At 41.8% G+C, this 14,840-nt stretch overlaps 1 protein-coding gene across 4 annotated transcripts in view; it reads left to right on the forward strand.

The window, feature by feature from the left end:
• Positions 1-14,840, forward strand: part of NUP214 (nucleoporin 214) — a 46,371-nt gene that overhangs the window by 23,203 nt on the left and 8,328 nt on the right. Inside the window, exons 25-32 of one of the 4 annotated variants that reach the window (XM_030000704.2) lie at positions 2,037-2,112; positions 2,819-2,927; positions 4,127-4,232; positions 6,346-6,419; positions 8,233-9,996; positions 11,540-11,613; positions 12,163-12,316; positions 14,549-14,698. In XM_030000704.2, the coding sequence (XP_029856564.1) occupies positions 2,037-2,112; positions 2,819-2,927; positions 4,127-4,232; positions 6,346-6,419; positions 8,233-9,996; positions 11,540-11,613; positions 12,163-12,316; positions 14,549-14,698 (2,507 nt within the window). Of the gene's footprint in view, positions 1-2,036; positions 2,113-2,818; positions 2,928-4,126; positions 4,233-6,345; positions 6,420-8,232; positions 9,997-11,539; positions 11,614-12,159; positions 12,317-14,548; positions 14,699-14,840 lie in introns of all 4 variants that reach the window. The other 3 variants (XM_030000703.2, XM_030000705.2, XM_030000702.2) reach the window with 3 other exon arrangements.

The following is a 14,840-nucleotide window of genomic DNA, read 5'->3' on the forward strand; positions in this document are numbered from 1 at the left end:
GAGAGGGGGAACCTCTTTCTTTTGAAAGTAAAATTTGCAAACAACTCTGCTTGGGAAATTTTGCTAAAAGCAGTGTTATGACCAGGAAGAGTTCTCCACCCTTTGTTTCATCAAAACTATGATGAGAAACGTAACCAGTACTGGCCGTACATAGACAAGGACATGAGTGAGCGATACATATCTGAGATTTGGTTTTCACTTGAACTGTAGTTAAAGACCTGCCTTTCTTTCAAGTAGTTTTAGACTCGCAGTATTGATTGATCTCTCTAACTTGTAGAGCACCAGCTAGCTTGATATCTTGAAGGCTTTTTACAGTCGTACTTTATAGCTGACCTCATAAAAATGTACTCTCTAAAAATTCTACCCAAATGAACCATGCCTGCCAGTCAGATTCAGCACTAAAATAAAGAGCATTCACCCAGCAAAGTTAATTCATCAGTTTTTGCTACTTCAGATATCCTGGCTCTCTTTTGCCACCACAGCACACTCTTCGGATTGTTAAGCAGTAATGATTTTTCAGTTGTTATCAGTTGTTCAATGGCCTGTGGCTAGGCGTGTTGGTGGTCCCAGTTCAGTTACTTACTTATAGTTTTCAGTGCAAAAAAAATCCTCTTTCCACAGCTGAGGTCAAAACCAGCATTTTCATAGCCTTGTCGGAGAAGTGGTGGGTGAAGTAATCTTGAGACTTTTCTGGGGAAAAGGTCCCACCCTATCATGAATTTCACAGACCTTCTGTTGTTTTCTTCTTTGTTCAGGCTTCATATGAACTTGAAATTTACAGCTGCGCCTTCCCAACATGGACTCTTTACAGTGCTAATCTGAAGTTCTCCTTGTTTGCTTTACTTTTGCTCGGGGTGGAGGGCAAATCCAGGCCATGCAATGTAGAGAGAGAGTGCTCATTGCTGGAAGGAAGGACTTGCTAGTAATGCAAAGCTGATTAAGGCACAAAACCCTATCCAAGACCAAATAGTTATGCAAAATTACTGTTTCATGCACGTGTCCTCTTCCTTTGGAATATAGTAGGAAATTTCTGTGAATTGGCCCGTAGCTGACCAAATAGTAAATGCAGTTTGGGAGTCCTTGTGCTTTAGAAGATATACATGTTTTGATGCCCAGATTCACTTACTGTCTGGGATTTGCAGCCTCAGCCCTTTCTATAGTATAGAGATTGCTTATTGCTTTAGGGAGCACCTGGCCTGAGTCAAGATGGAAAGAGCTTGCTAGGGTAAGGAAAGGCAGGCCTTTGCCACCAAGACAATGCACTCAGTGTTGAATTTAAGCTTCTAAAAGCTTCTGGTATTGGCCATTTAAGCTGCTGAACTTGGTGAGCCACAGACTTGAGATGCTAAAAATGAAAACTGGACGGCTGTTCCCAAGTTACGGTTATTTGGTGTGTTAATGGCCCACAGCGTGTAGGTAGGATGCTTCACCCCAGAAGTAGCTGCCGTTCTGCAGTAATTGTCTGTGGGCTCTGATGTACAATTTATTTCATGGTCAAAATTCCCAAACCTATAATGTAGAATATAGGTTAATTTTATCACAGTTCTTGCCATGACTTCATTAATGTTTATACTACACTTCAAAGACGTGAAGTGCTTCTCCCCACCACCCCCAGCTTTGTTTCCTTGCTCAGCATTTCTGAGAGTTGCATGTACTTGTCTGGGTTCCACACTATAAAGGAGGCTTCTTAAATTTGTTATCCACTAGGCATAAAATTGTAATCCCCTTACCTGCTGATTTTTCATCAGCTCCCTGTAAAATAGAAAGGCCTGACTCTCTTCAGAGACAAGAGTGTGTGAAGAAGACTTGATCATTTAAGTCTAGAGCTTTAAACACATTTGCACACTGCCTTTGTTAAATGCAGCTGATTCATTTAAGAGGTTTATTCCCTAATCAGATTTGTTCATTTGGAGTTGTGTGTGGAATCTTTAACAGCGGCGGTTGTTCGAGACTTCGGGAAGCTGTGCTTTTTTAGAGGCATGGAAGTCCTCTTTTAGACTAGTCATTCATTTAACATATTATTTTTTCTTTTTAAGATCATCTGTACCTCACTCTGCAGCCCAGGCAGTCCACCAAGTTTTGGCAACTGTTGCTACAAATCAAGCTAAACAGGTATCTTGATATAGAACCCTTTCCCTGTGGAATATTGTACCTGGGCATGCTCAGCACACTTTGGGGGTTTAATTGTTGGTGAACAGGTCATCTAAAAATCTCTTTTCACAGCTTGCCCTGCATTCTTGGCAAACCACATATTAATCTGTGACCTCGACAGTGTGATGTGAGGCATATCTTTATTATGTCTTGCCGTTTCTCTCTTTTGAAGACTTACAGCTTTCTAATGGCCACAGCCTTGCAGCAGTGAGGGTTGCAACTAACAACAAAGGAAACTGTATTAGGTATCTGTAGCTAAATTTCACCAAAAAAAAAAAAAAAGTGCTAGGCAATCAAGGGAGAGAGTAGTTTACCTATCCTGTTATTCTACTGAAAACATTTCTTATTGGTCGACAAGCTGCTAGGTTTTATGTCCACACATCAAAAAACCATGCAGCAGTCTTTGTCCCCTGGCATTATTGAGCTGTTGCCCATGGAGGCTTCCTGGTCCCTGCAAGAGATTTCTTGAAAAAGTTGAGTATTGACCCTGTATTTAAATGTCAAGACATAACGGGTCCAAGATTGAAGAGCATTTCTAAGTGCTTCAACCACCTCCCTCTAGTTTGTTCTTAAGTCATTGCATGACTCTTATAAGACCAGACCAAGGTCAGAAGGACCTTTGTTAATGGACAGACTGCACTGACCTGAAGTGGTATTGTGTTTTTAGACACCTCTAACAAGCTCACTTAAGGGACAGACTCCACCTTCCTCTGTGTGTGCACCCTGTCCTATGGCATCTACAGCTGGTCCAACATCATCTGGCAACAAAATCTCAGGTAAGTTGTCTTTAGTGTATGGAAATAAGGCCTGGATGTCTCTTGCCACCTGTCAGGGTGCACAATCCAGGCAATGAAGACACTGAGGAAAAAAGATTTGCCTCCACTGAGAGGCTGCTGTGCCAATCTTGAGGGAGACAATTTGAAAAACCAAGGTACAGAGGAGCAGGAGGGTGTTTTGTATGTGTTTTGTCTCTGTGCCTGCACCTAGAATTCAGTGATACAATTCCTTGTTCAGAGTGGACTCGGAATGTGTAACCCTTATCGAGAAATGTCGAAAGCGCATCTACCAAAGGCTACTGTGGTTTGACAGCAAATCAAAAGCAGCCATCTTTGCTGTTTTGTTTTTTAAACATGAAAATCATGCTGTTTTTAAATATTTTAAACATGCTGGTTTGCTCTTTAAACATGCAGCACTATACAAGTACCTGAACTAGCTTGAAATGAACTAATTCAGGTACTGGGTCTGTTGAGCATTGAGCTGTATGACCAACTTCAAAGCCAGTTCAGACACTGTGATCAGTCACACACAGTTTAGAAGCTTCTAAGGAAAGGAATGCTCAGTTTACATCATTCAGTGCAAATGGGGGAAGAGGAAACACTGAGGGAAAGAAGGAATTGATTTTTAATGTATATTAGATAATAATGCTTGCATCGGACATGCTTTTATAAGCCTCTTGCATAAATGTCTGAAATCCATCTCTGTTGGTCTTCTGCCTTTAATCCGTGGATGTAGGTTGCCTCTTAGCCAGGGGTAAGAAGCAGTAAAAATAGCTAGGAATCGTATTTGACTTGGAAACGCTTCTTAACTTTTGATTTATTGAAAATGTAAGCTCCTGAATTTGATAGCACTTTCTTTTTATTTGAAACGTATTTTGATATGTTGATGAGAGATTTTACCAAGGATTTCTTGATTTTATTGTTTAACTTTTATTGTCAAGATGATGACACCTGTCTTTGCTCTAATCTGATATAAGTTATTGCCTTAAATCTTTGAAATAATTCACGCATTCTCTGATATTGTAGCAGTAGCAGGAATGTTTCTGTGTACAAATATCAGACCTGGTATAAGTGGCAAAAAAGCTTTGTTTGCAATTGATAAAATTGCAGACTGCATCTGCAAACTACTTCCTTTTCTCATAGTTGGATGACAAGGTGCTTTTTTTCTTTTTCGTAATGCTTGTTCTTGTAACTTACAGGACAAGGGACGGTAAAAACAGTTACAGCTGTGACTTCTTCTACAGTGACATCAGTACAAGCAACAACTGCACAGCTTAACAAAGCATTCTCGTTTTCTTCTGTGGGGTCTGTATGAATGTTAAGATTTCTTTGTATTTGATGTTAAATAGGAATATTGGCTCTTACAGCAAGTGTTACCTACAAGCTGTGTAATACTGTAAAATGGCACCTGCAAATGTTAGATTGGGAGGCCAGGGGCTACACCAGAGTTCTTTGGAAGACCTTCTTGTTTGTGGAAGCCTACCTGAGTGAGGTCTGAAGGTCTGTGAGAATTTGACACAATATCGTGTTGCTTTGAGATTTTTTAGTCTGTAACTAATCAAGAGTAAATAATGACTGGGTTTCTTGTCAGGCTTATCTATAATGGACTAGTGAACAAATCATACACTGTGTGTACTGGTATTTCTCATCATCAGGTGATGATTTGAGATTAGAGCAATACGACTGTGGTTAAAGCACCCCCTCATGGTCTGATGCACTGGGTTCAGTGACTGTCTCTGAGTGCACGTCTCCACTTCTCATGGAGTCGGAGAACAACATTTATGCTGTATCTTGTATGTTGGGGTTAAGGAAGAGGAAGATGAGGCAGTCCATAGCTAGTTTTAAACCTTGTTCTTTATTTAGTGAAAAAAGAGCAGTAGCAGGAAAATCATCCCTAGCAAGTTGTGCAGAGGCACGTGAGAATGAGCTTTGGCTTTACAGCTGCAGAAGAGGTTGAACACTGGAAGCTTCTGCTCTCAGAGAAGAACAACAAACCTGAACATGGTCATATTAACACTTGTCACCTCTGAAGATGGATTCCAAAGAGAATGATGTTGTTGGGTTTTCTAACCTGGGCATACATATATGGGTTTCAAATGCTGGCAGTGGTTTGAGAGACAGAAGTGCTGGAATTCCCAATTAGGACTTGACATTTGTGCTGATGGTCAATCTTGCTGAATTACTTATTTATTTTAGTACAACAGAACAAATTCCATGTTTTGGCTTGAAAAATAGTGTGTTCATGAAGGTGGCTAGAGAGTCCTCATGCCATCTAGTGATTTTTGTTATAACAATAACAGTAACACAAAGCAAGGCACATGTTATGAACATATAGTTATTCTGAAATCTCTGTTATGGAGTGTTTTTTCAGATCTGAAAAAAATACTACTTTGATCATGTCTTATGTTTGGGGGAGAGGGATGACTCCTTGGAAATGACTGTTTGAAATTCTGCGTGTTTACCTATCTAATACTCAAGTGAATTTCTCTTTATGAAGTGGGTAACATTAAGTATTTCAGAACACGCATGTTTTCAAATGGCTGGTTTCTTTCAGTCTTAACCATTTCTCTGCAAGTTTGTCAGGTGGATGTTACCTAAACGCCTTGCTGTGCTCTTCAAAGGGCTGAACTAGTCCTTTTGAGAGATGGAAGTTCAGATTCAAAAAGCAAACAAACCCTGCCTTTATCCCAGGCTGCAGTGCCTCAGTCTGTAAACCATATGCTAAATACAGTGCAGTTGTCAGTGATGTCTTAGTTACGCAGCCTGACTTCTATATTAGCAGCTGGTTTTTGAGAATTGGAGAAAGCTTAAAAAGCCTTAGGGAATGAAGGTCTCTGGAGGACCGCAGTGCTCATTATGAAAGATCACAGTATTTTTGCAAGACAGAATATTTTTAGTGTGAAATAGTCATGGAAACTTAATTTCTGTCTTGCTCTGAGTGATCTCCTTTTTGATGGGTGGTAGTATCCAGTTATTCCCTTTTGTACATGCACTGTCTCTTACCTTTTAGCTCTTTTAAATAAACTGTAGTCACCACTGTGGCTTCTGCTCTTTCTAGTCTCCCAAAAGCTATCAGGATTTGGTGCACGGTGTTCAACTGCTGAGCTGAATGGGGAAGAAACATGCAGCAGAAAGGAGAGAATGTGGGAGAATGAGGAGTGATCAGAAGAACTTTGAACTCTGATTCTCTTTAACCCTCTGGAAACCTTGTCAGAGGGGAAACAAATGGAGCCCAGTCTGCGTGCATACTTCTCCCTGCCTGTTTAGTTGTTGGAGAAACTGTTCTTGTGCCTGTGTGTCTGACTTTGTGCAAGTCTGTACTGGAAATCTGAGTCTCAAAGCTGTGTTAATCATGGGGTTGGAAATTTCAACACTTTGAGCTAAGTGTATTCTTTCCCTTTCTCCTCTTTCCTCCTAGGTCTGGATTTAATTTTGGTGTTGTCACATCAGCTGCTTCATCACCGGCGCTGCCCAGCCTTGCTTCCTCGCAAGGTTAGTTTGGAAGAGTGTGCAAACGACACCTCTTCCCTGCTAAGAGAATGCTTACTCTTCCTAATTTGTGTGGTTCTTGTTTTATGTTGCAGTTCTATTATTAAAATTGCAGTAGCTGCAATAACATTATATACGTATGCTGGATTATGCCCTGTAATGCACAGAAATCTAGGCCACCTGCCTTTCGATTAAGAGTAAGCAAAATATTTGCTGCCAAGAACATCTAGGAGGTACTAGTTTATGAAAAGGGTAACATCCCTAGTCATTTCCTCTGCTGTCTTTAATCTGTAGATTTAAAGTTGCCGAGGTGGTCTGACACAGAAAGCTGTCATTAAGTGGAATGACCGTTTAGTAATGGGAGTGGAATGCTTGGGATGGCTTTGTCTGGCTTCTAAAATTGAGTCGGTGATATATAGGCTGCCTTTCTGTTTCATAGGTAGACCATATTTGCCCAGTCTGGAAAAAGGGGACTGATACATCTGCTTTATAATATTCTTGAAGCTTTCTGCCTCTAATTTCAGTCTTGCAAAGGAGATTGTATGGTCAGAATCTCACTTCCAATGTTATTGGTTGCTCTAATGAAAGATATCACCTTTTCTTACAAATCTTGGCTTGCTTATACCCTTAGACCATCACAGCCACAGCAATGCTACTAATATTCTGTTGACGTTAAGCAGAGAGAATTAAATTGGCTTAAAACTTGAAGATTCAGTTAGCTTAGGTAAATAACACTGATTAAAGGAGGAGTGGGAGGTGCAGGAGACAGACTTGTAAACAACAGCGTTGTGTGAGGGCAGTTACTTCACGCTGCTCCAGGAAACGGTAGGAGCACCTTTGCCTCTGTTAGCTGGTGATGGAAGAACAGAAGGAAATTTAGTGCCTCAGGAGGAAACAAATGCTACATTATTCAGTGTCAGTTACTAATATACTTAAATATACTTAATATAGGGTAAAACACAAGTATAATACCAGCTGTGCTAAGAAGGTTTTGCTCTTTGTTATTTGATCTCCGTGCAGATTTCCTGTACCTTGTCCAAATCAACCCATAGTCCAAACACCAATGCAATGTCTTCAAGTCAGGATTTGTGTGTGGTGCTCAGAAACGAAATGACAATACATCAGATAAAACTAGTCCAGTCTCCCTTAAAACTTCAGCAGTTTCACGCTGCTGGACAGCAGTACATCTTATAAGTGGAGGTGCTTTGGCAATTACATTTGAGAGCTTTTCTCTAGTCTTTCAAAGCTGAAGACAGGCTGTCTAGAAACTGGTCAGTGGTCTATAAATAGTTGAATTTGTAAAGAAAGATTTGATTCTGTAGAAGACTTTTCAAGTGCCAGAAAGTGTTTTTATGACCCAAACTCTGTTCTGAGCCATTGGTTTAAACAGAGTTCTTTAGTGAATGTCAGGAATTGTTTAGCTGAACCAAGTAAGAAGGGGTGAAAATGGTGTTAACAGCAAATGGTCTGTACTAACCAGGTCTTTTATGTTTTTATCAAACTGTTAAAAAAGAGATAGGAGCCAAAGGCTGAAGTTGTCTGTACTCAAAGAGAAGGATGGTTAAGTGGAGGCTATGACATGAAAGTAACAGTGTTTGTCACTGCAACCCTGTCCATAAAGGCTTCAGATGTCACTGTTGTCTCCTGAATGCACATGGAAGTGGCATTTACCTGATGGTCAGAGGCTTTATAGTTTTGAGGCAAGAGCATCATCTAACAATCTGTGAAGCACTAACGCATGCAATTATTGTAAGAATGATAAATGAGCTTTGCATACCATAACTCAATTTGTAACTTCTGTCTCTCTCACTGACAGCCCCTGCTAAAGAGTCCACCCAGACCGATTCATTTTCGCTTGCTGGGGGTTCCAAATTTGGAGTAGTCCCCGAGAGCTCATTTGCTTTTGGATCCCTGAAGCCAGCAAGTGCTCCAGGAGCCTTAGTAGGAAATAGCTCCTCAGCAGATGGCACCCAGTCAAACAAACCTGCTGTAACAACATCTGCTCCCTCCACAGCCTCTGGCAAGTTGGATATCCCTCCATCTAAACCAGGAGATCACTTGTTTCAGGGCAATCTAGCTGGGGAAACTCTTGGGAGTTTCTCAGGACTACGGGTTGGTCAGGTAGATGATAATGCCAAGACCACCACTAAAACACCATCTACCAGTGTTGCAGGAGCACAGTCAACTAAAGTATCTACAATACCTTCTGGGTTTACTTTTGGTGCCCCTCTGTCATTAGGAAAAGCTGGAGAAGCTGCTTCAACGGCAGTCACGTCAGCTAGCACGGGATCCCCGTCCATCAGCACTAGTGCCACAGGCAGTCTCTTTGGCAATGTCCAGATAACCAACACAGGGTCTTCTGGGGTATTTAATCTTGGAGGCTCTAGTGGCAACAAACCCACCTTTTCATTTGGTATTCAGCAAGCAAACAGTATGAGCACATCCACCTCTACCCCTTCTACTCTCACTGCTTCAACATCCCTCTCATTTGGAAATTTCTTGAGTTCATCACAAACTGCTGTCCCTGCTGCAACTTCTAATAAGGGTGCAGGGGATGCCAAATTACCGTCTGTGTCAGAAAAGCCATCTGAAAATGAAGCTGTAGCAGCTGGGCCTTCACTTCCAACGACGCAGTCACCACAACCACAGATACAGCTTTCAGAGTCCGTTAAAGAACCCGCTTTACCCCAGGCCGCAGCCGGGGACACCGTCTCTGGGGGCTCTGGCACCACAGTGGCAGCACCTCCCCCAGATGCTGTTACTACTTCTGCCTCCACAAGTGATTTGAAGGCACCGGTGCCTCCTGCCACCTCTGCATCTGTCCCACCAGATCAGAATGTCTCAGCGACAACCTCTACAACAAACATTGCCTCTCCTGCAGAAGCCACAAGTGCATTGGCTGCTACCTCTGATGTTACTACATGTGTTCAAAGTCCAGCTGTGGGTGCCTCTGTGTTTGCCCCCACTTCTGCAGGCTCCTCGGTGTTCTCTCAGCCTCCAAGTTCCAGCTCTTCTGGCTCAGCATTTAGCCAGCCTGCCGGTGATGCAACTGCTGCTCCTTCCACACCACCTGTTTTTGGACAACTGCCAGCAGGTACCACAGCATCCTCTCCGTTTGGGCAACTCACCACCAGTACCTTGTCCACTGCCACTGCTACCACACAGGCTGCCAGCTCAGGTTTTGCTACTTCTGCTTTCGGCACCACCACTACCGGGGGCTTTGGTCAGCCAACCTTTGGACAAGCACCAACCTTTGGGCAACCAGCGAGCAGTTCTTCAGGTGGTTTTACCTTTAGCCAGTCTGGGTTTGGGACAATGCCAACCTTCGGCCAGCCAGCGGCTTCCACAGCGGCCTCAAGCAGTGGCAGTGTTTTTGGAACACCGGCTAGCACCAACAGCGCCAGCTCCTTTTCCTTTGGACAGCCATCTGCCAGCACTGGAGGTGGGTTGTTTGGACAAAGCAGCCCTCCAGTGTTTGGGCAGAATGCTGGCTTTGGGCAAGGGGGATCCGTCTTTGGGAGTGCTGCCGCCGTTACTACTACAACATCATCTGCTGGGTTCAGCTTCTGCCAAGCTTCAGGTAAGAACAAATTGCAGGGAGACGCGATATCCCAGCGGTGCTGTCTGGCTGAAGTACAGAGAGCAGTATATCACTGGGGAAAGTAGGATTGTTTGTAATGCCTTTTTCCGCCCCCCCCCCCCCCCCCCCCGGCCCCGCACTTGATGGTGGTTTTTTGTTTGTTTGTTTGTGTTTTTTTTGGTGTGGGGTTTTTTTTTCCAACTAGTAAGAATAGGAGCTGCAGTATGTGTGAGAGGGAGGCTAATGTTAGAGACCAAGGAAGCTTTTGCTCTGCTGCGCTATTCGTCAGTAGGCCTCTGAATGTAGCTTTTTCAACCCAATCTTGCATTCATTTTATACTTACAAGTCTACCTTGACTTAATTTTGAATTATGTTTTGTCCTGCCTGTTGCACAATAAGTGGGTTGGATTCGGCATAGTGTAAAAGATCTTAAACTAGTACGTTGTTGTAAATTGTTACACTGAAGTGGCAAGGCAGCTCTGAGACCATAATCAAGGCAATGAATACAGATGCAGCACTTCCTTCAGTGGGCTGCGTTAAGTATGTGCAACAGTGGCTGTATAGCCAGGTATAGTACTGTGTCACAATCTGGGATGGCAAAAAAATTTTAAACCCTCAAGGTGATGGGTTAGCAAGGAACTAATCTGTTAAATCCGCTTTTGCATTTGGAAACATCTCAAAATTAAATCTAGCAGTAACATGACCATCAGCTACCTGTCTACATAGTTAAATTGAATACTTGCGCAGACCAAACCTTCTTTGTCAGTCTCCTTTTGTTCTCCACATTGCTACAATATATTGGTTTTTTCCAAAACTTTGTCTGTACAATCTTCAGAGAGCTCCCATGGAAAAGTGAAAAGTACGTAGTAATAATAGAGAACATGTATTTCCAAAGAAGAAAAACTAATTAGGCTCATTTAATTAAAAATGATGGCACTGTAGGCAAACTGCTTGCTCATTTTAACTACAGTAACAGAGAATAGTTAAATTGGGGGAAGTGAACTCTGCTTGAGAAAGGTATTCTAATTATAGAAATGCAAGTTTTATTACAAAATGCACATTTAAGTGAACTGGGAAATGGAATGGGGAGTTCTTTTTTTTAATCAAAACATTTCATTATCTATAACGGGAATCTTTAGGTAACAAAGCTCAGATCCTCCCTTACCCAAGGGCAATCAGAATGCTACAGTGCTTGTTCATGACTTACAGCATTATTATAGGAAAGTTAACAGAAATTCAATTCCCTTATATTATTAGCAACAGTCCCACAAGTGAAAAGACCTTTTATTTTCTGTTTGTTTTTAAGTTGGCTGAAGAGAAAAGGAGAATGACTTTCAGATAAACTTTCAACGGAATTGATTATTTGTGTGTTGGCACATACTTTAAATTTGTCCAACCTACATACATTTGGTAACATCATTTGTATCCCTGTGTTTTGGCATGGGAGACCTGTCCTCTCCCTGTTCTGGACTAGTGTCACCTCCCTGAATTGTCTTACACCCTGGTAATTGTTCTGGTGGTTTATTTTCCTTTCTTTTCTTAGCAGGTTTTGGTTCTAGTAACACAGGTTCTGTGTTTGGGCAAGCAGCTAATACTGGAGGCACTGTCTTTGGCCAGGCAAGTATTTATTGGTTTTTGTAGAAACAAGACACTGTTATGTATAGTGGACTTGTTCAGGTTTCCCTACCTATTTCTGATATATGAAAAACAAACAAAAAAACAACCAAAAACCCCAACCAAAACAGAAAACCCAACAATTTGATATGCTTAGTAAAAAGTGTCCCAGTCTGTACTGAAGATATTTGCTGTTGTAGTGGGTACCAAAGCAGCATCCGCGTGAATGTTTTCCAAGGGGTATGGGGAGAAAAACATTTTATCACATGCCAGATAAGATAGAGATGCAGTAAGTCACCTGCCTTTATTCCATGCTAAGTGGAAAGTGGACAGTGTAGGGCAAGTTTCAGAGGCATTATTCTGTACCATAGACAAGGTTTAAGACTTAAATAAGATTTCATTGCATTATGTGTTGGAAGGTAATTGCTTGCTGGTTCATCAGCCCCTTCGTACATCCAGAGGAACAGGCCAGACAGAAAAATCAGCCCTGGGGGCCTGTGCTGCTTTGGCTTATCTTAAATCCCCTTTTTTGTCCTTTTTGTGTTCTAGCAGCCATCTTCGTCCAGTGGAGGTTTGTTTGGAGCTGGAAGTGGTGGGAGAGGTGGAGGCTTCTTCAGTGGTTTGGGAGGAAAGCCAAGTCAGGATGCAGCCAATAAGAATCCCTTCAGTTCCTCCAGTGGAGGATTTGGATCTGCAGCTTCCCAGAGTAAGTGAACAAAACAAGAATAGAAAATGTGCTGTCATTTCCATCTGCTTTTGTGATCCCATCTGCTTTTCTGCCACTAGTTGTCTTTGAGTAAATTCTGTGTTAACATGAAAGGCTTCTAGGGGGTAGCAGAGACAGAAAGTATGCATGATGTGTAATCCAGAATTTTTCTTTTAGGTTTGTGGAAAACAAGTAGGGAAGCTGTTCAGACAAACAAGCAGATGCAAGAAGTGTGAAGATATATACTGTAGGGAATTCTTGGCCAAATGGTTCTTTAAAATCAAATACTCTAAATTCTTGTCACTGAATTTCTGCTTCCAACTTGGTTGGAAGTTAGAAAGCTTTAATTATTTCTCATCTGCCCTAACACTGTAAAAATTGTTAAGAATCCTATGCTCAAGAGAAACCAAGTTAAGAGGTATGTGATGGATAGCAGTTTCCTCAGCTTTGTCGTAGAAATGGCTATCTTTATGCAGCACATGCAAGATATTTTATCAAAACTTGCTATAATATATGGATAAGTTCTCAGTCATTTTTTGTGTCTAGGAGACGTGGATTTTTTCAGTCACATGGATGTAGTAAAGAAAAATAAATATGCTCAGTGGTTGGTTTGGAGATGTGGTCTGTTTTGGTAAGGAAGCAGAATTATAGAGTTCCTTTTATCAGTTTTTATCCAGGTTTGATAGACAGGGTGGGTTTCTCACAGATAAACTTGTACAAGCATCGTGAAAGCTGGGTAGATGAGAGGAATTGTGTTAAAGCCCTCTTTGGGAGGAGGAGCTCGGCACTTGTCCTTTCTTTTCCTCCAGTTGTCAGCTAAAAGACATCAGTCCGCATGGGTGTTTCAGCTAAATCAATCTGTACGTGAGGCGCCACACCAACTTTCCCACATGTTGCTTCTTGCCCAGCCAACCAACCTAACAAAAGGATGCATGAAAAGTAGTTAAGAATACATTAAAGCTACCCTCAGGTTCCTTTCCACCAGGAACTTTAAGGGACTATTAGAAATTTTTTCTAGAAGCTATAAAGGATTAACAGTAAAGGCAAGAATCAATCACTGTCTATTAGTGTAATGATTATTTTTTAAAAAATGCCAGAGTCAAGTTAAAAACACACTAGTCTTGAGTTTTCTGGGCTAGCAGGTCTCGGTAATACTCTAAAATTTGAGCTGAGATGCATGTATGCCACTGTCTGCTGTAGCAATTAGTTTGAAATACTAGCAGGCGCTCTCATGCCTTTCATGTGCAGCTATTGCAGATCTGCACTTGTTACATGGATTTTGGTGTCACAAAACCTATTCATAATGATTTCTTAAGTGTGGCTTTTATTTAATGAGACTGCCGGGCTTTGTGATTTCTTCACTTGTGACTTGAGTTTGGCAGAAGGGGAAAGCAGAAGGGGTGGAGTCCAGCAGGTAGAAAGCACAAAGAAGGGGAAGCAGTGTCTAAGACATAAAAGTAGGGGAACAAAGGAAAGCTGTAGAATTAGCTGCAAGTGGCTAGAAGTAGCACTTCAAGTCTTGGGAGAGCAAATCCATTTATTTTATTACATCTTTAATGATCCATTGGGATTAATGGTTGAGGTCAGTTCCCTAACCTTGCTAATTTAGTCCTCCTTTACTGCAGTGCTGGGTTTTGTGATGAAATAAAACAGATGTTTCACCAGAGAAGAGCTTTGGTTATTCTGTGTCCTGCCACTAGATGCTAAAACTCTGTGCAGCCTTGTGAAAGATTAAAACTTGAGTTATTTCTCAGTAAGGCTGGAAAAGTTTGGCTCCTACTTTAAGGTCCTGTCAGATAGCCGTGTTAAGAAAAACTGGCCATTGCCAAAATAGCTGAGAATCTTTCATTTGTGGTGGACTGATATTTGTGTTGTTACAAGAGACTGATTCTAGCTGCTGTGACTTCTTGCTTGAGGGATCGTCTTTTAGTGACTGCAGCACAGGATGCAACTAAACAAATCATCCATCACTGTGATTTGCTAGACTGTGGCAATAAAGGGTTGTCAGTGGTCCACCACATCCAGAATGGATCTTTGTGGAACTACAAAGCCCTGTAGGAATAAGGGAAAACTTGGCTTCTCTCTGCAGAATGCTGTTTTCAATGTGGTGTTCGTTTTGTGCTTGGGGGTTGGGGACGTAAAAGGCATTTCCCTTTCTTGTGATCTAGCTAATGAACTGTAATGTAGAATATTGTCTGATATGAGCTTCACAAGTATTCTTCATCTCCCCAGATTCTTCTAGCTTATTTGGAAACAGCGGAGCAAAGACTTTTGGATTTGGCAGCTCATCTTTTGGAGACCAGAAGCCTACGGGCACTTTCAGCTCTGGTGGTGGAAGCGTGGCATCTCAAGGCTTTGGGTTCTCCAGTCCAAACAAAGCAGGTACTTTGTTAATCCACTCACTATGAACACCCACACTTACCTGAGAGAGATTTAGTAGAGTATTATACCATATAGATGTCTACAGCCTGGACTCAGTACATGTACAGGAATTGTCTCCGAACAACAAATATAAAATAACTAA

Source organism: Aquila chrysaetos, chromosome 24 (genome assembly GCF_900496995.4).
Source record: "Aquila chrysaetos chrysaetos chromosome 24, bAquChr1.4, whole genome shotgun sequence".
NCBI lineage: Eukaryota > Metazoa > Chordata > Aves > Accipitriformes > Accipitridae > Aquila > Aquila chrysaetos.